The sequence below is a fragment of the Neofelis nebulosa genome, chromosome 1, assembly GCF_028018385.1.
Source record: "Neofelis nebulosa isolate mNeoNeb1 chromosome 1, mNeoNeb1.pri, whole genome shotgun sequence".
In the NCBI taxonomy this organism is placed as follows: Eukaryota; Metazoa; Chordata; class Mammalia; order Carnivora; family Felidae; genus Neofelis; species Neofelis nebulosa.
In genome coordinates this window covers 123,175,316-123,199,608 of record NC_080782.1, presented here as the reverse complement: position 1 = coordinate 123,199,608, position 24,293 = coordinate 123,175,316, and the positions used below count along the sequence as shown (strand labels likewise).

Below are 24,293 nucleotides of genomic sequence, written 5' to 3'. Positions count from 1 at the left end.
AGACATGTTCAAGAATGTTCATAGCAGCACTATCCAAAATACCCTCAAACTGGAGCACCCAATCAATTGGAGAATAAACAAATAGTAGTACAGTCATACAATAGAATAATATAAAGCACTGAGAATAAAATCAATTAGGATAGTGTGTAACAGATGAATTTTACAAACATAATGTTGAGTAAAAGAAGCCAAACATAAAAGAGAAATACTCCATAAGTCCATTTGTATAAAAGTTAAAAAAAAAAAAAGAGGGGTGCCTGGGTAGGTCAGTCGGTTAAGCGAACGACTTCGGCTCAGGTCAAGATCTCGCGGTCCGTGAGTTCGAGCCCTGCGTCGGGCTCTGTGCTGACTGCTCAGAGTCTGGAGCCTGTTTCAGATTCTGTGTCTCCCTCTCTCTCTGACCCTCCCCTGCTCATACTCTGTCTCTCTCTGTCTCAAAAATAAACGTTAAAAAAAAGTTAAAAAAAAGAAACGAATCTATGATAATAGAAGTCAGAAGCATGCTTACATTTAGCAGGGAGGGTAATGAGCACACAAAAACAGAAGGGGGCTTCAAGGGTTTTGGTAACCGTTTTAATTTGGGTTCTACTTATACAAGTGTGCTCACTTCATGAAAATGTATTGAGTTTTACACTTAGAATGTGTACCCTTTTCTGATATATATTTCAAAATAGTGACTTTTTAAAAATTGTAAACTTTTGTAAACATCAGTTATCACTTATTTCTTAAATATAATCAAACCCACAAGAGAAAGTTTCTTCTCAAAATGTATTTTATGAAGAACACTAATATATTATTTCAGTTTGTTCTGAAAAGTGTTCTTTTACTGAAAGCTAACCCAACAGATATTTCTTTAGAACTTCCACTACTTAAGAACTGGAGAAACGATCGGGCGCACTTCTGTGACTTAAAAGGACATTGGTATGACAACAGTTATAATTTGGAATGAAATGACAAATACTATATGCAATAGTAAATAAGGACGCCTGGTGGCGCTGCAGGCTAGGAGTATGAATGAAAAGCTCTGTGACTATGCCGGACGCCATTAAGCTGGGACTCAGAATAATGAATGCTTCCTGAAAGACGGAAGTATTTTAGGTAAGATCTAGGGGCAGATGTCTTCAGAGAGGACATCATTCTAGGGCGAGTCAGTCAGAAAGATCTAATTCAAGGTTATTTAACCAAATCATCTGGGTCGACCGTATACAGAGGTGAAGAAACTGCACCACATGAATTTGGTCTGAACAATGGAGACAGCGCTAGCAAAAACGCCACAGAAAAGGCAAGTTCTCTTTCTTGCTATATTGATGCTTTTGTGGGAGGCTGGCTGTGACTCAATTAGGTATTCCATTCCAGAAGAAACAGAAAGTGGCTCCTTTGTGGCCAACCTGGCAAAGGACCTGGGGCTCAGGGTGGGGGAACTAGCTACTCGAGGCGCGCGAATCCATTACAAAGGAAACAAACAGCTCTTGGAACTGGATGTAGAAACCGGGAATTTGCTGCTATATGAAAAACTAGACCGGGAGGTGCTGTGCGGAGTGACAGATCCCTGTATACTGTACTTCCAGTTATTACTGGAAAACCCAGTGCAGTTTTTTCAGGCTGATCTGCAGCTTACAGATATAAATGACCATTCCCCAGAGTTCCTAGACAAGGAAATGCTCCTCAAAATCCCAGAAAGTGTTCAGCCTGGGACTGTATTTCCTTTGAAAATAGCTCAGGACTTTGACATAGGTAGCAACACTGTTCAGAACTACACAATCAGCCCCAACTCCCATTTTCATGTTGTCACTCATAATCGCGGAGATGGCAGAAAATACCCAGAGCTCATGCTGGACAAATCGCTGGACCGGGAGGAGCAGTCTGAACTCAGTTTAACCCTTACGGCGCTGGATGGTGGGGATCCACCTAGGTCCGGGACCACTGCAGTCCGTATTGAAGTCGTGGACATCAATGATAATGCCCCTGCGTTTTTACAGTCGCTCTATGAGGTACAGGTCCCGGAGAACAGCCCCCCAAACTCCTTAGTTGTCGTTGTCTCTGCCCAAGATTTAGATGCAGGAACATATGGGAATGTACGCTACACTCTATTCCAAGGCAATCAAGTTATTCAACCATTTGTAGTAGACGAAATAACAGGAGAAATTCATCTGAAAAAGGCATTGGATTTCGAGGCAACTCGATACTATAACGTGGAAATTGCAGGCACGGACGGTGGGGGCCTTTCAGGAAAATGCACTGTAGCTATAGAAGTTGTGGATGTGAATGACAACGCCCCCGAACTGACCATGTCAACGCTCACAAGCACAACCCCAGAAAACTCCCCAGAGACTGTAGTTGCTGTTTTCAGTGTTTCTGATCCAGACTCCGGGGACAACGGTAGGATGGTTTGCTCCATCCAGAACGATCTTCCCTTTCTCTTGAAACCCACATTCAAGAACTTTTACACCCTAGTTACAGAAAAGCCACTGGACAGAGAAAGCCAAGCTGAGTACAACATCACCATCACGGTCACCGACTTGGGGACCCCCAGGCTGAAAACGCAGCACAACATAACCGTGACGGTCTCCGACGTCAACGACAACGCGCCCGCCTTCAGCCAAACCACCTACACCCTGCGCGTCCGCGAGAACAACAGCCCCGCCCTGCACATCGGCAGCGTGAGCGCCACGGACAGGGACTCGGGCGCCAACGCCCAGGTCACCTACTCGCTGCTGCCGCCCGCGGACCCGCAGCTGCCCCTGGCCTCCCTGGTGTCCATCAACGCGGACAACGGGCAGCTGTTCGCGCTCAGGTCCCTGGATTACGAGGCGCTGCAGGCGTTCGAGTTCGGCGTGCGCGCGGCCGACCGCGGCTCGCCCGCGCTCAGCAGCCAGGCGCGGGTGCGCGTGCTGGTGCTGGACGACAACGACAACGCGCCCTTCGTGCTGTACCCGCCGCAGAACGGCTCTGCGCCCTGCACCGAGCTGGTGCCCAGGGCGGCCGAGGCGGGCTACCTGGTGACCAAGGTGGTGGCGGTGGACGGCGACTCGGGCCAGAACGCCTGGCTGTCGTACCAGCTGCTCAAGGCCACGGAGCCCGGGCTGTTCGGCGTGTGGGCGCACAACGGCGAGGTGCGCACGGCCCGGCTGCTGAGCGAGCGCGACGCCGTCAAGCACAGGCTGGTGGTGCTGGTCAAGGACAATGGCGAGCCGCCGCGTTCGGCCAGCGTCACGCTGCACGTGCTGCTGGTGGACGGCTTCTCGCAGCCCTACCTGCCGCTCCCGGAGGTGGCGGCGGCCGAGGCGCGGGCAGACCCGCTCACCGTCTACTTGGTCGTGGCTTTGGCGTCCGTGTCGTCGCTCTTCCTGTTCTCGGTGCTGGTGTTCGTGGCGGTGCGGCTGTGCAGGCGGAGCGGGGCGGCGTCTGCGGGTCGCTGCTCGGGGCCCGAGGGCCACTTTCCGGACCACCTGGTGGACGTCAGCGGCGCGGGGACGCTGTCCCAGAGCTACCAGTATGAGGTGTGTCTGACGGGAGGCTCGGAGACCAGTGAGTTCAAGTTCTTGAAGCCGATTATCCCGAACTTCCCTCCCCAGGGCATTGGAAAGGAAATGGAGGAAAACGCCACCTTCAGGAATAGCTTTGGATTCAATTAGGGATCTGATCACAATGCCGTGAGTTTTGTCATTTATCTCTAATTTCCCCTAATACCGAGTTTGAGAGCGTCATGGAGAAAAATCCCACCTTCAGGTATGATTTCCCTGAATTTATCCTTTTCAACTTTATCTTGCCCAATTTTGGGAAAACTGAATTCTCTGTCACTGCATCTATGTATACACAGTGCCATCCCAAATCTATGCATGCTGTTGACTTTACTAAAATGTTTGCTTTTGATGGTATTTGTCAGGATAAGCTGTATTAATGAAATCAAATACTGTTTTTCTCTGTATTCTGTCCATTATGTTTCATCACACTGTTTTTGATGCTAAATAGCAAAAATAAAAAGGTTTTACATAATTTTATTTTGTTTTCAAAGGAATACATGCAAATGATAATGAATGTAATATGTGAGAAAACTTGACAAAAAGCACCAATGTTCTAACTACTCTTCTTTCCTAGCTTTCATCCATACTGGCAAACATTTTTTAAACAATTTTTATTGAATTATACATACAGAAAAGGGAACGAATCATAATTTCAATGTGTTTTCAGAAAGTTAACATACTTGGTACCAGCATCTTGGTGGTTAGTAATGAAACGTTACTAACATTTCAGGTGCCACACAAATTACCCCTTAAAGTCACTACCAGCCCAAGTATAACAATATCCTGACTTCCAATACTATGATTTACTTTTGCCTGTTTTGAATTTATATAATTGGAATAGTAGAGTATGAACTGCTTTGTGTCTGGCTGATTTCACTCAACATTATGTTTATGATATTTGTCCATGACAATGCTTTTAATTTTAGTTTTTCATTCTCATTGCTGTATAGTATTCCACTGTATGAATATTTTACAATTTATGACCCATCCCACTATAGACGGATATTTGGGTTGGTGCACAGTTTGCCTGTTTGAATAGTACTACTTTGAACATTCTCATACACGTCCTTTGGCAAACATGTATATGCATTTCTGTTGGTATATACCTAGGGGTGAAATTGCTGCTCATTTAGTAAGTACATGTTCCCTTTTTGTAGATTCTTCCAAATAGTTTCCAAAGTGGTTGTACCAGTTTACACTGCTCTCAGTACTGTCTGGATGTACCAGTTCCTCCATATTTTTGCCCACACTTTCATTTTATCCCTTTGGAAAGTACCTTTAAACCTTTTTATTTCTAGTCCTTCTTATATTCTTTTTTTATTACTAAAGAATATGTTTGTAACCTTTTCATAAAGTCTAAACAATTTCCTTAATTTTCTGCTACTGTTGTCTAGTACCTAGCACACTTAAAACTTCTCTCATTCATCCTTTACATAGAGCTCTGTCACTATTTTCCAGTACTTCCCTGAACAAGCTGAAACCCTCCATTTATTGTTCATAACAACAGTTCATTTCATTTACTTGTCTGACAGAAAAAATACAATTCTTATTTTTTTCTCTTACTTCTTTCTCCCTTACACTTTACAACCTCTGTCAAATTAACTTACACTTTTATATAGTCCAGATTGATGACATTTTTACTCTATAACCATAGCTAAGAATAGAATTCCCCCTTTTGTCTGTATATCTGTTGTAGAATCTGAAATCAATATTAAAAATTCACTTTTAATGACCATTATATTATGAATGCCCTGTACCCAAAGATCACAAGGACACACTGGATCAGAACAAAGCTGAGTTTATTGACTTGTTGTAACAAGGGAGACTGCACGTTCTGGGAAAGCTTTGGTCACCTTAGTAATAGCTCCTTAAAAAAGTATAAGGCTTTTGTTTGGTAGTTTTGCATAGGGCTCAAGGAAGTAGCCCTGGACTGGATGCTTCCAGTGAATGGGAGTAATTCTATTATAGAGTATCTTATTGAATTCTATTCAGGAAATGAGAAGAACAAAGGGAGGTTAAAATGTAATTGTTTTTTTAAAAACCAGCATTCAATCATAATCAGCCAGGACAGAGTACTCTGGGCATTGTTTTGGTTTATACAACGTTCTTGTTTTTGACTGTGCTCAAGCATGATCATGATGTCATCTTATTGCAGTTTTGTTCCATCTGATCACAATCCCTCTTTAATGATGTTGTTCTGTGAAGTTGTTTATATTCAACAGGAGATCATGGCCTATTGTGAGTGCCACGCCAATTCCTATGTATAAGAGACTGATTTTCTCAAAATATTCATTGCACTATAAAATTCCTAGAAGAAAGCATAGGAGAAAAGCTTCATGACATTGAATTTGGTGGTGATTTCTTGGCTTTCACACCAGAAGCACATGGAACAAAGCGAAAATAGACCAATGAGACTACATCAAACTTAAAAAATTTTGTGCACCAAAGAACACCATCAACAGTGAAAAGGCAACCTATGGAATGGGAGAAAATATTTGCAAATACTATATCTGATATGGGATTAATGTCCATAATATTTAAGAACTCCTACAACCCAACAAAAACAAAAAAATCAAATAACCTGATTAAAAAATGAGCAATGGACTTAGATATTTCTCCAGAGATGATATGCAGACGACCAACAAACATATGAAAAAATGTTCAACATCACTAATCATCAGAGAAATGGAAATCCAAACCACAATGTAGTGTCACCCTACACACATTAGGACGACTGCTATCAAAAAAAAAAAAAAAACCAAACCAGAAAATAGCAAGTGTTCAAAAGAATGTGGAGAAACTATTCCCTCCGTGCAATGTTGGTGAGATTGTAGAATGGTGCAACTGCTATAAAAACAGTATGAAGTCTTCTCAAAAAAGTGTAAAAGAGAACTTCTATATGATCTGGCAATCCCATATCTGGGTATATACCTAAAGGAATTGAAAGTAGGGTCTCAAAGATATTTGTGCACCCATGTTCATAGCAGCAGTATTCACAACTGGCCAGAGATGGAACCAACCCAAATACCCATGTATGGAATCTTAAAAAAGGAAGGGAAGCCTATCACATGCTACAACATGGATGAACTTTGAGGGCATTATTCTAAGTGAAAGAAGATAGTCACAAAAAGGCAAATACAGTATGATTCCACTTATATGATGTATCCAAGGTTGTTAAATTCATACAAACAGAAAGTAGAATGGTGCCTACCAGGGACTGGGGGAGGAGGAAAAGGAGAGTTTTTGTTTGATGGGTATAGAGTTTCAGATTTGCAAAATGGAAACGTTCTGGAGATCTGCTTCCCAACAATGTGAATGTACTTAACACTATGGAACTGTATACCTCAAAATGGTTATGATGGTAAATTTTGTGTTACATTTTTTAACCGCAGTGAAATACATTGCTCATTGCAGAGCCATATTACTTAAGGACTGTATTTTCTGCTCCTTTGATCTACTGTTGTGTTTCCTGTGCCATTGAAAATACAGTGTTCGTAGAATCAAGATAAAATAAATTCACCATTTTATTTTATTTTACTTTACTTTAGGTTACTTTTTCTTTTTTAGAGAGAGAGCACAGAAGTGGGGGACAGAGGCACAGGGAGAGAGAGGGAGGGGGGTGGGGATCCCAAGCAGGCTCCATGCTTAGCACAGAGCCTGATGTGGGGCTTGATCCCACAACCCTGGGATCATGACCTGAACAGAAATCAAGAGTCAGATTTAGCCAACTGAGCCACCCAGGTGCTACAGATTCACCATTTTAGACTCCATCAGTTGGCTTTACCATATCTTCAAATATTTCTAAATAATTCAGGTTCCCATAACTCTTGCCTGAAGCTCTCTTTCTGCTTCTGTCTAGACTAAATGATCTCTAAATGTGTACAAAACTATCATCTTGTTTTTATACCTCTCCTAGTTAAGCCCATTGTTTGATAGATTACTTATCTCCTATTTTTAAAGCCCTCTCTGTGCTACAGTATATCCTCAAGTGGATTCCTAAGAGAGGGCACATGAAAAATAAACTCTGTCTCTGCATGTCTGAAAATGCATTTAGTTTTCTTTTACACTTCATTGATGTGCTATATAGCATATATGTCATTTAATGTCCGAAAAATTCTAAAAATTCCTGCCTTTTCATATCTGGGATCATTTCATCTCTACTATTATTTCCTTAATAACTGTATTCCTAACTTTATTTTTTTCTGAGCCTTGTGTTTTGTCAGATATTGAACATTCTCAATAATATCTCTAGTTTCTTATATTTCTCCTTTATTTTACATCTTTGGTTTTTCCTCTCCATCCTCTTTTAAAGTGAGTCCCTCACTTTATTTTGAGCATTTCTGTTTCTTCCCCTAGGAGAAGTGTTGATATTTGTTGCTACAGGATGCAGGGATATCCTGGCAACTTCACAGCAGAAGAGTGACATGCTGAAAACATAGGAAAAACCTCATGACATCAAATCTGGTAATCCACACCAAATTTCTGAAAACTAAAGAGAAGGAAAAAATCTTGATGGCAGTGACAGATTTCTCACCAAAAACCATGGGAGTCAGAAACAAGTGACACATATTTTTCAAGTGCTGAAAGAAAAGAAATGTTAAAAGAATCATATATCCAGTGAAAATATCTTTCAGGAAGAGAATTTGTTGCCAGTAAACCTACCCTAAAAGACTGGCTGACGGAAGTTCTCCAAACAGAAAGGAATCAATTAAAAAAAGAATCTTGGAACATCAGGAAAGAAGAACACAGTAAATAAAAATACGGTTAAATGCCATAGACATTCCTTCTCCTCTTGAGTTTTCTAAATTATATTTGATGGTTGAATCCCAAATTATATATGATTATGTCTGATTAGTTCTAAGTATATATTGAAGAAATACTTAAGACAGCTTTAAATGGGGGAGGTTAAAGGGAGGTAAGTTTTCTACCCTTCTCTTGAACTGGTAAAATGACATACCAGTAAACTGTAATAAGTTAAGTATGGAGCAACTACTATGAAAGCTATACAGTGTGATACACCAAAAAATGCTATAGATAAATCAAAGTGGAATTCTAAAAAAGTGTTCTAATAAACTACAAGAAAGGCAGGAAAAAGAAAACAGAAACAAAAATCAGAACAAATATAAAAGAAAAAATGGCAGGCTTAGGCTCTAACATATCAGTAATTACATTTAATGCAAATGGTCTGAACACACCAATCAATACAAAGAGATTGATATAATGTGTTTAAAAATGACCAACTGTATGCTGTCTACAAGAAACTTCACTTCAAATATGATATAGGCAAGTTGAATGTAAAAAGATGGAAAACATATTATGCAAATGTTGATAAAAATGTATTAGGAGTGGCCATACTAATGTCAGATAAAGTGACATCAGAGGAAAGAAAATGACCAGAGACAGAGTAGGACATTAGGTAATGATAAAAGAGGACACAGCATTCCTAAATAAGTATACATATTTACAAACAACAAAGGTACAAAATACGTGAAGCAAAAACTGACAAAACTGAAAGGAGAAATAGATCTACAATAAAAGTTGGATACTTCAATACAGAAAATCAGCAAGAACACAGAACCGAACAACACCCTCAACCGGATGGATCTAATCCATATTTACAGAACACCTAGCCAAAAATACCAGAATACACCTTCTTTTCAAATGCTTCCCAAAAGTATGCAAGATAGACTGTGTAAACAAGGCCATACACAAACTTCAATCAATTTAAAAGAATTGAAATCATACGGTGTGGGTTCTCCATTCACAATAGAATCAAACTAAAAAATCAAACATAAAGTAACAGGAAAATCTTCAAATGCTTGAAAACGAAACATTTCTAATTAATCCATGGATCAAAGGCAAAGTCTCAAGGAATATAAAAAATACACCAAGCTTAACTAAAAGTGAAAAGACAACAAATTAAAATTTATAAGACACAGCTAAAGCAGTGCAGAGGGACATTTATAGCACTAAATGCATATTAGAAGAGGAAGGGGCTCCTGGGTGGCTCACTCGGTTAAGCGTCTTGACTCTTGATTTCAGCTCAGATCATGATCTCACAGTTCATTTATTGAGTTCCAGCCCTGCGTGGGACTCATCACTGATGGTGTGGAGCCTGTGTGGGATTCTTTTTCTCTCCTTCTCTTTCTGCCCTGCCTCTGTGCACATGTGATGTTTCTCTCTCTCTCTCTAAAACTTAAAAAAATTTTTTAAAGAAAAGAGGAAAAGTCCCAATCATCTAATCTCCCACCTCCAGAATCTAGAAAAATAAGAGAAAAATAACCCAAAGCAAGCAGGAGAAGCAGGAGGAAGAAAATAGTATAAATAATAGAAGAAACCAATTAAATTCCAAATAAAAATAATAGAGAAAATCAATGAAATAAAAAGTTGATTCTTTGAAAAAATAAAACTGACAGATATCTAACAAGGAAGTCTTCTTCCCCAAACATTTGAGATTTCAAATGTGTTTAGCATCAATTCCTTTATATTTTCAGACTTTTATGCATCATTTCTTTCTCCCATCAATTGAGGGGGTTCTTTAAGTGATTGCTTACATGTCTCCATCTTTGCCCTGAGTCATTGTTTTTTCTTGCATATAGTTAAATGAGATTTTAAGAGATTTATAACAAAATTAAAGAGTTCTAAGATGAACCATGAGGGTTGGTCTTTATCTTTCATTTTTAGTAAACTTGAAGAATTTTTAAAATGTATAATGGAATGAAAGGAAAACAAACATTTGTAGCATAAAAATGGAAATCAGCTTGATCAGCTATGCAATAATTATAAGCTAACTAAATAAAATTAAGTTTAATATACTTTATAATGTTTCATCAAAGTATTATTTCAGCTCTTTGATAATAATCAGTTAATCTTAATGATCTGTCACTTCACATAAGCATACACGAACATAATAAGTATTGGTATGAGTATTGGAAATGGTGTTTTTTTACATTGTTTCCCTTTACATGTTGTGTCTAGAGGAAACCAAGGTTTTGCCACCTAATTATTAAAAATAAGCTGGAATATGAGTAAGAAGGTTCCCAATGAATGAAGGAAACGTTCTACATCTTGAAAGAGTTGTGGGTTACATGGATGGATCCATTGTTAAAATGGCACAGTTAAGATTGGTGCATTTGAATTTGTGTAAATGTTACCTTAAAACAACTATACAAAAATAAACATTGACTGGGAGGCAGAGGGTGGAGGGAAAGATCTAGATGAAGCAAGACAAGATGTTTTGAAGCTGGGTGATGTGTACATGGAAGTTATGCTGTTTGCCTTGTATGTACTGAACTTGTTCCACAATAAATGCTAATGAGTTATTACTTGTGAGACAAGTTGATAAATGTCAATTCAATTCTACTCTAGCAAAGCAAAACAAAAGAGAGTAAAACAGAGACGCATTCTCCTGAAAGAATCTAAAGTAATCCATTTCCATAAAAAGGCAGTTTCTTCACATACCAACTGACACCCTTGGAGGATACATTAAGATATTCTGTTCTTCTTTCTATAATAAAAAGCAATGTTCTACAAGATATTTCAGTGATCTAAACTGAGTTCTACAAATGCTGTACTGCTAGTAAAATTTGCTTTAAAATGAAAAATTATTCAGTAAGCTATCTGTGAAGATGTGTGGTGGTGCTGCAGGTCAAGAGAGTAAATAAAGGACTGCACAGATGTCAGGGATGCCGTTAAGCTGGAATCAGAATATCCACTGAAGGAAGGAAATCTTTAGGGTTGGACTAGAAATAGCTCTGTTTCAAAGAAGAAACTACACCCATATAATGTGTTTATGGTTGTTGGTTTTACTTCATCAGTTTATTTTGTCATTCATACCCTCAAGGAAATCTATTCTCAGTAACATTTATCAAGTGAACCATAGAGACTGGTCACCATAATCTTATTTTTTTATCCTTCTGGATAGATAGAGTGCTTTTTAAGTACAAAATTATTTCATATGGTCAGAGTTTAGATTTTATTTAGCTTTACTTATTTTACCTAGAGTTGAAACATTTTGAAAAAGATCCTCAGTTTTAATCTTTCATCATTTTGGCTCTTACCTGAAGTGAAGTTTGGTTGAACTCAGTTGATTTAATCTCTCAATATATATGAAATCAATCTGAAATGAAATTATGCTCGGCGCATTTTGTGTTGTTATATGTGCACTGACCCAGTTCATGTATTTTCAGGATGTTTAAAGACATGTTTTCCTATTAATCTGAACAGAAACTGAGGAGGTAGAAATGGATAAAGCCATGATGAACCATCATTGAATTCTGTGGAATCCACTCAAGTGTAATTCACCTTTCACATTACCTTATTTGATGTTTATTTCTAGAAACTCATGTCATCTTTGTTGTGGGAGGGTGGTAGAGGTGAATGTTTATTTTCTGCATTGCATTATGTCCTTACAACAGGATAATATATTTGGGCCTCGATTAATTACTATAGGAGTTAAATTTGATTTAAAAATTACAATAATATAAACAATCCTAATAAAAATCATGACCAATTCTACCTGTACAAAATGAAGTAAAATCCCAAGATGTGTACTCATGACAGACTATTGATTGTTGCTAGTTCCTCTTTTAAATAATTGAATTGATTAGATACTTCTATCTTAAGTATTTCTTGGCCTCAGTTTTCCTTCTAATAGCCTAATTCTTTCCTTTATTTTGCAGGTATAAGCACAAAATAAAGTAGGTCTGTTGTTTATGTCATTTTATGAGCCATATAACTTAGAGAAATAGTTTTTTTATTTTATAATTGGTGTTGCTAACCAACATTTACATTTTGTAGTTTATTGATTTGTTTGTTGGGACAAATAATGTACATTTTGAATTCACAAATCACACTATTCGTCAGAGATAAATTTCATTGCCAAAGAATACAAGATTATAGTAAATTTACATTACTTGGGGTAGTGATTTTTAAACATTAGTATGCATGAGAATCACTTAAAGACAAAGATTGAAGTGCAGATTTCAGTTAGCACCCCCAGAGAATTTGATTCAAGATCTAGAGGGAAGACTAGGAGTTGACTTTGAAAAAAAAACAACCCAAGACTCCCAAGTAATTATTTATGCATATGGTTCACACACTATGGTTTGAGAAACACTGACTCCACCTCAAAGTCTTTATAACGCTCAGATTTGGGGAATAATATTGCCTGTATGTTATCATATTGAAGTTATCAATTTGAACGCGTGGTGGCAGTGCAGGCTAAGAGAGTGAATAAAGCTCTGCAGATTCAGAGGACTCCATTTTATTCAGAGACCCCCTCTCCCCTCAAATATAGGACACATTTACAGCTAGAGCAAAGTTAGAAGTATTCAGGAAGGCAGTCGTCACCAGAGAAGTTATAAGACAAATTCGAAATTCAACAGCAAAGAGATTACGGAGCGTAGATGATGGACGTGGTGATTGGGACTGGAAAAGGATTTTTTCCTTTGGAATCAGACCTAATAGAAATGGCGCAAACAAAAGTACATCGCAAGAAAAGGCAAGTGACTATCCTCATTATATGGATGATTTTGTGGGAAGTGGGTTCAGAATCGATTCAATATTCTGTACTGGAGGAGACAGAAAGTGGCACGTTTGTGGCCAATTTGACAAAGGATCTGGGACTCAAGAGAGGAGAGCTGGCTGAGCGGGGTGCTCAGGTCGTTTTCAAGGGGAACAGACAGCATTTGCAGCTTGACCCACAGACTTATGATTTGCTGCTAAATGAGAAACTGGACCGGGAAGAGCTGTGCGGTTCCACTGAGCCCTGTGTGCTACCTTTCCAAGTATTACTGGAAAATCCCTTGCAGTTTTTTCAGGCTGCTTTACGAGTCAGAGATATAAATGACCACGCCCCAGAGTTCCCAACCAGAGAAATGCTACTAAAAATATCAGAAATTACTACACCAGGAAAGCTATTTCCTTTGAAAATGGCACAGGATTTAGACGCTGGTAGCAACGGTCTTCAGAGCTATATAATCAGCTCCAATCCTCATTTCCACGTTCTCACTCGCAATCGCAGCGACGGCAGGAAGTTCCCGGAGCTGGTGCTAGACAAAGCCTTGGACCGGGAGGAGCAGCCCGAGCTTAGGCTTACCCTCACAGCACTGGATGGTGGGTCTCCGCCGCGTTCTGGAACCACGGAGATTCAGATACTGGTCTTGGACATCAATGACAACGCCCCCGAGTTTGCTCAGGAGCAATATGAGGCGCAAATCCCTGAAAACAATTCCCTGGGCTCTCTGATTATCACCGTCTCAGCGAGGGATTTAGATGCTGGATCTTTTGGGGAAGTATCTTACGCCCTGTTTCAGGTAGATGACATTAATCAGCCCTTCGAAATAAACGCAATTACAGGCGAAATTCGACTGAGAAAGACTTTGGATTTTGAGGAATTTCAATCTTACCATGTGGATATTGAGGCTACAGATGGCGGGGGACTATCAGGAAAATGCTCTTTGGTCATCAAGGTTCTGGACGTAAATGACAACACTCCTGAACTGACCATGTCCTCACTCACCAGTCCCATTCCCGAAAACCTGCCAGACATCATAGTGGCAGTTTTCAGTGTATCAGATGCAGATTCTGGACAAAATCAACAGATTGTTTGCTCTATAGATGACAATCTCCCCTTTCTTCTAAGACCATCAGTGGAGAATTTCTACACATTGGTAACTGAAGGAGCGCTGGATAGAGAGAGCCAGGCCGAGTACAACATCACCATCACCGTCACCGACTTAGGGACCCCCAGGCTGAAAACGCAGCACAACATAACCGTGACGGTCTCCGACGTCAACGACAACGCGCCCGCCTTCAGCCAAACCACCTACACCCTGCGCGTCCGCGAGAACAACAGCCCCGCCCTGCACATCGGCAGCGTGAGCGCCACGGACAGGGACTCGGGCGCCAACGCCCAGGTCACCTACTCGCTGCTGCCGCCCGCGGACCCGCAGCTGCCCCTGGCCTCCCTGGTGTCCATCAACGCGGACAACGGGCAGCTGTTCGCGCTCAGGTCCCTGGATTACGAGGCGCTGCAGGCGTTCGAGTTCGGCGTGCGCGCGGCCGACCGCGGCTCGCCCGCGCTCAGCAGCCAGGCGCGGGTGCGCGTGCTGGTGCTGGACGACAACGACAACGCGCCCTTCGTGCTGTACCCGCCGCAGAACGGCTCTGCGCCCTGCACCGAGCTGGTGCCCAGGGCGGCCGAGGCGGGCTACCTGGTGACCAAGGTGGTGGCGGTGGACGGCGACTCGGGCCAGAACGCCTGGCTGTCGTACCAGCTGCTCAAGGCCACGGAGCCCGGGCTGTTCGGCGTGTGGGCGCACAACGGCGAGGTGCGCACGGCCCGGCTGCTGAGCGAGCGCGACGCCGTCAAGCACAGGCTGGTGGTGCTGGTCAAGGACAATGGCGAGCCGCCACGCTCGGCCAGCGTCACGCTGCACGTGCTGCTGGTGGACGGCTTCTCGCAGCCCTACCTGCCGCTCCCGGAGGTGGCGGCGGCCGAGGCGCGGGCCGACCCGCTCACCGTCTACTTGGTCGTGGCTTTGGCGTCCGTGTCGTCGCTCTTCCTGTTCTCGGTGCTGGTGTTCGTGGCGGTGCGGCTGTGCAGGCGGAGCCGGGCGGCGTCTGCGGGTCGCTGCTCGGGGCCCGAGGGCCACTTTCCGGGCCACCTGGTGGACGTCAGCGGCGCGGGGACGCTGTCCCAGAGCTACCAGTATGAGGTGTGTCTTCGGGGAGGCTCGGGGACTAGTGAGTTCAAGTTCTTGAAGCCGATTATCCCGAACTTCCCTCCCCAGGGCATTGGAAAGGAAATGGAGGAAAGCCCCACGGTTCGGGATAGTTTCTTATTCAGTTAAGTATTCTATTCAGCTCTTTTGAAAATCTCTTTTAACTCAAAGTTACATGTTATTGATGGTCCGATTTTAATTATTTACGACGCGTCCTTAGATTGAGAAAAAATCAGATACTGAGTATACACAGTATTTTCCCTATGCTATGGTTAGTAGATTTTTGTTTCTCTCAACTATTTTGACAGTCTGAATAAAAAGTAAATTTTTATTTGAATACTTTAAAATTTTTGAAACTCAATCTATTCATTTTACAAAAATTGTAATGCAAAGTCCTTAAGTAGGATTGTATATCTATTAGTGACAATGGTCATCACTATAGCTATGTAAGGAAATTTTTAAAATGTGAGTGTTTGGGGCATTTGACTGACTCAGTTGGTAGAGCATTCGACTCTTGACCTGGGCGGTGAGTTCAAGTCCCATGTTGGTTATAGAGCCTACTTAAAAAAAAAAAAAAAAAAGAAGAAGAATAAAATGTGAATGTTTGATATTTAATCTGCTTGTTTAAGTTTCATTTTGGGGTGACTGCCACAGTGTGAATAACTAAAGATAAATACTAAAGATGGCTAAATGCAAGGATAGCCATTCATATTTATGGGTAATTCAACATACCATAATAGTCAATACATTTTTCTATGTATATAAACTTTACAAAAGTATCAGTACATTAAACTCCAATTGGTGAGCTTCATGTAAGCCTATGATAGTCTTTTTTAATAATACCAACCCAATTATAAGTGCATAATAAATATTTGTTGAAAGTTATTAACATTCCAATAGTGAATTTAAAAAATTAATTTTCAAGGAATACAGAAAAATGCTAATGAAGTACCTTTGTCAGTAAGTGAAACTACACATCGTTTTATTTTCTTTCTAAACAGAAAACACCCTCCATGCACCCTAAACTCTATTACAGAATATAAAATGTTGAGAGTATATTTCATCTCCTTGTCTTTGTCTAACAATCTGAAAGTTCAAATGTATTATTTAGTAAAATCCAAATTAAATTGAAAAATACCTTCCTCCTAGCTTCTAAAGCTTTTTTATATGTGATACCTGCCAAGACCTAAGTAAGCTATTAGTGTCATGTTATTAGGTAATGTCGGATTTTCTGTTCTAGTGCTGTATAAGTATCATTTATCTTTCTTTTTTAGGTAGGCTCTACGCTCAGTGTGGAGCCCAGTGCAGATTCTGAACTCACAACCCTGTGATTAAAACCTGAGCTGAGATCAAGTCAGTTGCTCAACCAGCTGAGCCAGCCAGGCACCCTGTCATTTATCTTTATTAACCATAAAATCATTTACTTTCACAGTTTAGCCCGTATTTGTCTTGTGCTGGTTTTATTTGTAGTATTTTAAGAAAAATTTCTTATTTCACCTTCCCATCAAAGTCAGGCAGTTTATACTAAAGTGACAGCTGAGTGAATATTTTATTTTTATACTTAATTAAAATGGAACTAGCCTTAACTAAATTATATTTGGCTGTGATTTGTGTCCAAATAAGTGAACTGTCATGGATTATTACTAGGTGGTTCAATGAGTATAGGGAACACTTACTGTTTTGCATTCTTAGATATTTATCCCCTGCTCCTCGGAATAGCATTCTTCTTTGGGGGAAACTACTTTTCCTGCTAGGTCACTGCAACCACTTGGCTTTCGTTGGTGCCGTGGTATTTTTCGGTATACTCATTTCCATAGTCCCAGGGGATATACACTGGGATGGACCCCTGTCCAATGTTGACAGGTTAAAACACTTCCCCAGAAAGTGTATCTTTAACTCCATTGACTTTTTTTTCCTTCTTCATCTTTGTAGAAAAGACACTGCCTGAATCCTGAACTTATATTGATTTCTAACAAATCAAACAGCCATTTCCTCGTAGTCTTACTGGGCATTGCATGGAGTGATTTTATGAAGGAAAAAAAATTGCCAAAGGCTATGTAGTCCAGGAGACTGACACGAAATCACATTTTAATTTTTTTCAGGGGTTACAGGCACATTTCACTTTGGGAGTGGAAAGTAAATTCTAAAATTTGTAACTTCTTCCAACAATACAACAAATTAGTATTTTTGTAATTGAATGTAAGCACCCATGAGGAAGAACTTTTGTGTTTATTTTACCACTTAATCTCCAGAAGCTGGAAAAATGCCTGCATGGAGAAATACTGGTTAAATGGATAAGTGAATTTGTCTTGAGCAGAGTTTTGTGTTACTGAACTTGTACCTTGTACCTTTAACGAAGATGAATATAGACATAGATATATAGGTATTACTTTTGCTCTCACAAATATTGTTAGTTACCTGTTACCTGCAATTGGGTGGAAGAGAGTTTATAACCCAAAAGGCTTTCTATTTGTTTTAACTGTTGCATGATGCTTTGAAAAGGAAAAAAACAAACAAAAAACCCTGAAGTTGTAAGGCAAGACGCTTGGTGGCGCTGCAGGCTAAGAAAGTAAAAAACTATCTCTGCAGGCACCATAATAGCTGAGCAGTTTCTAGCTGCTCAAAAAGGAAGTGTTTTACACCATTAGGGGGATAGTAGGTTTCTGAGAGGCAGCTATCGCCATATCAATCAGTGTTAAGAACTAACTCAAGATTATTGAACCGAGATAGCGGAGTTGGCTGCACAGCAATTATTTTGTGATTAAATAACTGCATCTTTTGGACGCTAAGGAACGATGGAAACACCGCTACCCAAAGCGCCACAGAAAAGGCAAGTGACCGCCATTATTATTGTATTAATACTATTAATTCTGTGGGAGGTGGACGGTATGACCATTAAATATTCGGTTCTAGAAGAGAGGGAAAGCGGCTCTTATGTGGCCAACCTTGCAAAAGATCTGGGGCTTGGCTTAGGGGAGCTGGAGGCACGGGACGCCCGGATTCTTTCCAAAGGGAATCAACAGTATTTGCAGCTCGAGCAGAAGAGTGGGAATTTGATCCTAAAAGAAAAATTGGACCGGGAAGAGTTGTGCAGTGACACAGATCCATGTATACTGCATTTCCAGGTGTTACTAAAAAGCCCAGTGCACTTTATTCAAGGTGAACTACAGCTACTAGATATAAATGACCATGCCCCAGAATTCCTGGAAAATGAAATCCTCCTGAAAATCTCGGAAAGCAGCCATCCAGGGACTGCATTTCCTTTGAAAATAGCTCAAGATTTAGACGTGGGCAGTAACACAGTTCAGAACTACACTATTAGCACCAACTCCTATTTCCACCTTTTCACTCTAAATCACAGTGATGGCAGGAGATACCCTGAGCTGGTGCTGGACAAAGCGCTGGACCGTGAGGAGCAGTCAGAGCTCAGGTTAACGCTCACGGCGCTGGATGGTGGGTCACCGCCGAGAACTGGGACTTCTCAGGTTCTCGTTGTAGTCCTGGACATAAATGATAATGCCCCTGAATTTGCTCAGCTGCTCTATGAGGTCCAGGTCCCAGAAAACAGCCCTGTAGGTTCCCTCGTCATCACCGTGTTTGCTACAGATTTAGATGCTGGGACCTATGGAGAGTTATCCTACTCATTTTTCCAATCCTCAAATCAAGTGATTCAGGCCTTTGAAATAAACGCAGTCACGGGGGAAATTCGATTAAAAAAACCGTTGGATTTTGAGGAAATTCGATCTTATCGTTTGGAAATTGAGGCCTCAGATGGTGGGGGTCTTTCGGGAAAATGCACTATAGCCATAGAAGTGATGGATGTAAACGACAACGCCCCCGAACTGACGATGTCAGTACTCATCAGTGATATCCCAGAAAACACCCCTGACACCGTCGTCGCGATTTTCGGAATTTCAGATCCAGACTCCGGGGAAAATGGCAAAATGATGTGTACCATCCAAGACCATCTCCCCTTCTTTCTGAAACTTACTGTAGAAAATTTCTACACTTTGGTGACTGAAAGAGCGCTGGATAGAGAGAGCCAGGCCGAGTACAACATCACCATCACCGTCACCGACTTAGGGACCCCCAGGCTGAAAACGCAGCACAACATAACCGTGACGGTCTCCGACGTCAACGACAACGCGCCCGCCTTCAGCCAAACCACCTACACCCTGCGCGTCCGCGAGAACAACAGCCCCGCCCTGCACATCGGCAGCGTGAGCGCCACGGACAGGGACTCGGGCGCCAACGCCCAGGTCACCTACTCGCTGCTGCCGCCCGCGGACCCGCAGCTGCCCCTGGCCTCCCTGGTGTCCATCAACGCGGACAACGGGCAGCTGTTCGCGCTCAGGTCCCTGGATTACGAGGCGCTGCAGGCGTTCGAGTTCGGCGTGCGCGCGGCCGACCGCGGCTCGCCCGCGCTCAGCAGCCAGGCGCGGGTGCGCGTGCTGGTGCTGGACGACAACGACAACGCGCCCTTCGTGCTGTACCCGCCGCAGAACGGCTCTGCGCCCTGCACCGAGCTGGTGCCCAGGGCGGCCGAGGCGGGCTACCTGGTGACCAAGGTGGTGGCGGTGGACGGCGACTCGGGCCAGAACGCCTGGCTGTCGTACCAGCTGCTCAAGGCCACGGAGCCCGGGCTGTTCGGCGTGTGGGCGCACAACGGCGAGGTGCGCACGGCCCGGCTGCTGAGCGAGCGCGACGCCGTCAAGCACAGGCTGGTGGTGCTGGTCAAGGACAATGGCGAGCCGCCACGCTCGGCCAGCGTCACGCTGCACGTGCTGCTGGTGGACGGCTTCTCGCAGCCCTACCTGCCGCTCCCGGAGGTGGCGGCGGCCGAGGCGCGGGCCGACCCGCTCACCGTCTACTTGGTCGTGGCTTTGGCGTCCGTGTCGTCGCTCTTCCTGTTCTCGGTGCTGGTGTTCGTGGCGGTGCGGCTGTGCAGGCGGAGCCGGGCGGCGTCTGCGGGTCGCTGCTCGGGGCCCGAGGGCCACTTTCCGGGCCACCTGGTGGACGTCAGCGGCGCGGGGACGCTGTCCCAGAGCTACCAGTATGAGGTGTGTCTTCGGGGAGGCTCTGGGACCAGTGAGTTCAAGTTTCTCAAGCCCATTTTCCCCAACTTCGTGGGTGAAGCAGCTGGTAGGGACGCCGAGGAAAACTCTAATTTTACAAATAATTTTGGGTTCACTTAGGCATCTCACCTTAAGGGGAGATATATGATAATACTAACTAATGTATTATTAGTTCGCAACCTGTTCATTCACATAAAGAACTACATATTCACACAATAATTATTGTCATATTTATAGGTATTTCATCCTATTGAAGTATTTTACATTCTGAATCTCTGGGTTTTTGTTGTTGGTGGTGGTGGTGTTTTTAGCCAGCTCACATTTTGCATGTTCATACAATAGGGGAGAAATGGTGTATCTGTTTTTTGGGGGTAAGATTTTTGGAGGTCAGAAATGTTTTCAGGTTCCTGATGTTTGAGCTTGTTCACTAATATCTTGTTATGGCTAAGAGAATTGTGTTTTCTGATTATCATTAGCATAGAGTATTGTAAATCATGACTTCCAATTTTAAAAATACTTTTCATTTATACAAATGAATTATACTTTTCATTTATACAAAAAAAATTTTGTCACGTTAGAAATTGTTAGATTTCTGTAGTAGTGTTTTGTCTTGCCTCAAAGGAACTAATATTTTATCTGGGTGTCGTCTAAGTTGAGTATTGTCTTTCAAAATTGATCTCTTTGGACTATACCATTTGATACAATTTTAAAGAATTCAATCCCTGTTAAATAGAAAAAATGTTGGTAGACTTATGATTACTTTTTCAAAATAAATGATTTGGGTATGTAAATAATGATTCTCATTCTTTTAAAATAATAGAAAGTTACAGGATTCAAACATATTCAATATGAATAGAAAACAGAAAATTTTTTTCTCTTTCAGATTTTTGTTTAAATTCTAATTAGTTAACATAGAGTGTAATATTAGTTTCAGTAGAATTTAGTGATTCATTACTTACAAGACCTAGTGCTTATCATAGATTCATAATTAAAGCTATCATGTTTCACCTGAATGTAATAAAGCAAAAATTATATGCAACTATAGATTTTGCTTAAGCTTAAATAAATAATCTCTATAAGGTTAAAACACAAGAATATAATGCATAGTAAGATATTAGCATCACTTAACTGCCTGCTAAAAAATGAGGCATCCTCTAATACATGCCCCCTCACCTTACTTTATACTTTTTGTTATATATAGTACCTTTTCAATGTTTATAGTATTTACAATGTATTTTTAAAGGATAATCCCCATGATTTTTTAGACTTTTTATGTTTTCAAAGTCAGTGTACCCTTTCACTCTGTTTCATGCAAATATGTTCAAGCAGTCATTTATTTATTTACATATGGTAAGCATAGTTAGTTTTTAAACCTGATACTTCTGATAGCTGAAGTTTGTATGCGCCTATTTCTGCTGTATTGTTACTGATTTTTCTTATTGGTTTTATCTTTGTTTCTTTGTGTGACTCATATGGTTGATTGCCCTTGAAAAATTTATTTGTAGGATGTCCTCAAAGCCTAGGTTGCATGTTTCATCCTTCAAAATGTATTTTCATTGAACCCATTGGGTTCAGCTAGGATTCTTAAATCACTCTCAGTAGGGAACCACTGCAAACCAATTTTATGGCTTGATGTTTCTCACAACTCAACATATGCATATTGAAAATTAAACACACATGAAGACCAGTCTGTAGCTATAATTTCCCAGGCATCTTTTCTTTTTTTTCTACTCTACTTAACATCAGGAGCACTTCCATATAGTTTCCTGAAGTTGGGGTGAGGGAGCATCTTTAGATTTGTTTATGTTTACATTGTATCAACATATGTATATATAGTGGATATAGCCCTGTGGGGATCTCTTAAAATGGGAGGATCTTTGTAGAATATGCTGCAAATTTGGTTGACCCTGAGTCTTGATTTATATTTAATGTCATGAATAGCTTCAAATCAAAGTCCAAGGGCAAATATTTTTAATTGCCCTGAGGGAATAATGAGTTTTGTTGTTCTGACAAATGGTTTACTCCTCCATTACAAGCTTCCATCAAAAATTGGGCTTTTTTTCCATTGTGTTTTCTACTGTGTTTTTAGCTCTTCAATTTTTTTTTTTTCAACGTATTTTATTTTTATTTTTGGGACAGAGAGAGACAGAGCATGAACGGGGGAGGGGCAGAGAGAGAGGGAGACACAGAATCGGAAACAGGCTCCAGGCTCCGAGCCATCAGCCCAGAGCCCGACGCGGGGCTCGAACTCACGGACCGCACCGCGAGATCGTGACCTGGCTGAAGTCGGACGCTTAACCGACTGCGCCACCCAGGCGCCCCATCTCTTCAATTTTTTTAAGAGAGAGAGCGAGCGAGTGGGGAGAGGGGCAGAGGGAGGGAGGGAGGGAGGGAGGGAGAGAGAGAGAGAGAGAGAGAGAGAGAGAGAGAGAGAGAGAGTGTCTTAAGCAGGCTCCACACTTAGTGTGGAGCTGGAGGCAGACTTGATTCCAGGATGATAACTTGAGCTGAAATCAAGAGGGAATTGCTCAACCGCTCAACCCACTGAGCCACCCAAGCACCCCTAGCTCTTCAATATTTTTAAAGTAGTTTTTTTTTAAAGTCTTGTCCATTATTCTTTATTGTTTTCCGTGGGAAAGTCATCTGAATTATCTATACCATCCATTTCAGAAATGAGGAGTTTTGCCTAATGTTGTTTCAATTTGCAGATTCAGTTTTGCCATCATTCCAATGACATATGAGGCTATTTTTTCTTTGAATCCAGTGTTTCATTCTTTGGGTACCCTGCCCAGGCAAATGATCTCCTTTCCTTACTAAACTTTAATCTCATGGAGAGAGCTCTTTTTCTATTACATTTAGGAAAATACATACTGAAGTAAATATAGACGAATGAGAGTTGAATAAATTATTGAATTAATGAATTAGTGTGTTATTTTATCATCTGGCTTTATAAACTTATAAACTACAACAAAAAATTACCTATTTTTATAAAATGCTCATGTACTGTTTACACTATTTGACATTTGTTTCATTCACCTAACAATTTATCATTTACAAGTGCCTGGGCTCAGTGGTTGGGTGTTCGACTCTTGATTTTGGCTCAGACAATGATCTTACAGCCCATGGGTTCAAGCCCTGCATCAGTCTGTATGCTGACAGTGTAGAGCCTGCTAGGGATTCTCTCTCCCTCTCTTTGCCCCTACCCCACTCATGTGTGCATGCACACACACACTCTCTCTCTCTCAAAATAAATAAATAATAAAACTTAAAAAAGAATGATTTATCATTTAGAATATGTGAGCCAACTATCATCTTGTAAAGTGTATGATATGTTGAGCACTTTCCATATTTATTCACAAATAATGAAATTTAAGCTAATTTTATTTATTGTATTACACATAAGGGGAGAAAGAGTCTAAGATTCAGTTTCAGACTGAATATATATATATATGCAACTAATTATATATATAATTAGATTATTAAACATTTTTATCCTTAGTTTCTCAGGAATGTACCTGTAATTTTTTTTTTTTTTTTTTTTTTGGGACAGAGAGAGACAGAGCATGAACGGGGGAGGGGCAGAGAGAGAGGGAGACACAGAATCGGAAACAGGCTCCAGGCTCCGAGCCATCAGCCCAGAGCCTGACGCGGGGCTCGAACTCACGGACCGCGAGATCGTGACCTGGCTGAAGTCGGACGCTTAACCGACTGCGCCACCCAGGCGCCCCTGTACCTGTAATTTTTTATTCTGCCCTATTTTTGAACCAACTAAGATGTGTTAGCATAAGGGAACACTTTAATTGCTTGATGATTTTGTACCTTATTTCTTTTCCTTTACAAACTCTGATAAGCTCCTATTCCTTATAATTTGAGTGAAGGCATGCAATTTTGACTTTGACCTTGGGTGACTTTGGGTGAATTATTCAGAATTCAGCACAATAAAAAAATAGAAACCACTTTATGTATAT

At 41.3% G+C, this 24,293-nt stretch overlaps 2 protein-coding genes across 4 annotated transcripts in view; both read left to right on the top strand.

Annotated features, from left to right (window-relative positions):
- Window positions 1–483: 483 nt before the first annotated feature.
- Window positions 484–7,066, top strand: PCDHB5 (protocadherin beta 5). Its single transcript, XM_058734086.1, has one exon. The coding sequence runs from the start codon at window positions 1,248–1,250 to the stop codon at window positions 3,633–3,635; it is 2,388 nt and encodes a 795-aa protein (XP_058590069.1). The 5' UTR covers window positions 484–1,247; the 3' UTR covers window positions 3,636–7,066.
- The window catches only part of LOC131514232 (protocadherin beta-6), a 43,291-nt gene continuing 22,664 nt past the window's right edge, over window positions 3,667–24,293 (top strand). The window contains exons 1-2 of one of the 3 annotated variants that reach the window (XM_058734001.1): window positions 3,667–3,729; window positions 7,881–16,841. In XM_058734001.1, coding sequence (XP_058589984.1) covers window positions 12,932–15,379 — 2,448 coding nt within the window. In that variant the 5' untranslated portion in view covers window positions 3,667–3,729; window positions 7,881–12,931 and the 3' untranslated portion in view covers window positions 15,380–16,841. Of the gene's footprint in view, window positions 3,730–7,880; window positions 22,027–24,293 lie in introns of those variants that run through there. The other 2 variants (XM_058734018.1, XM_058734009.1) reach the window with 2 other exon arrangements.

What these genes read in the sequence shown, in the direction of transcription:
- PCDHB5 (XM_058734086.1), top strand. Translation starts at nt 1,248, where the DNA reads ATGGAGACAGCGCTAGCAAAAACGCCACAGAAAAGGCAAGTTCTCTTT.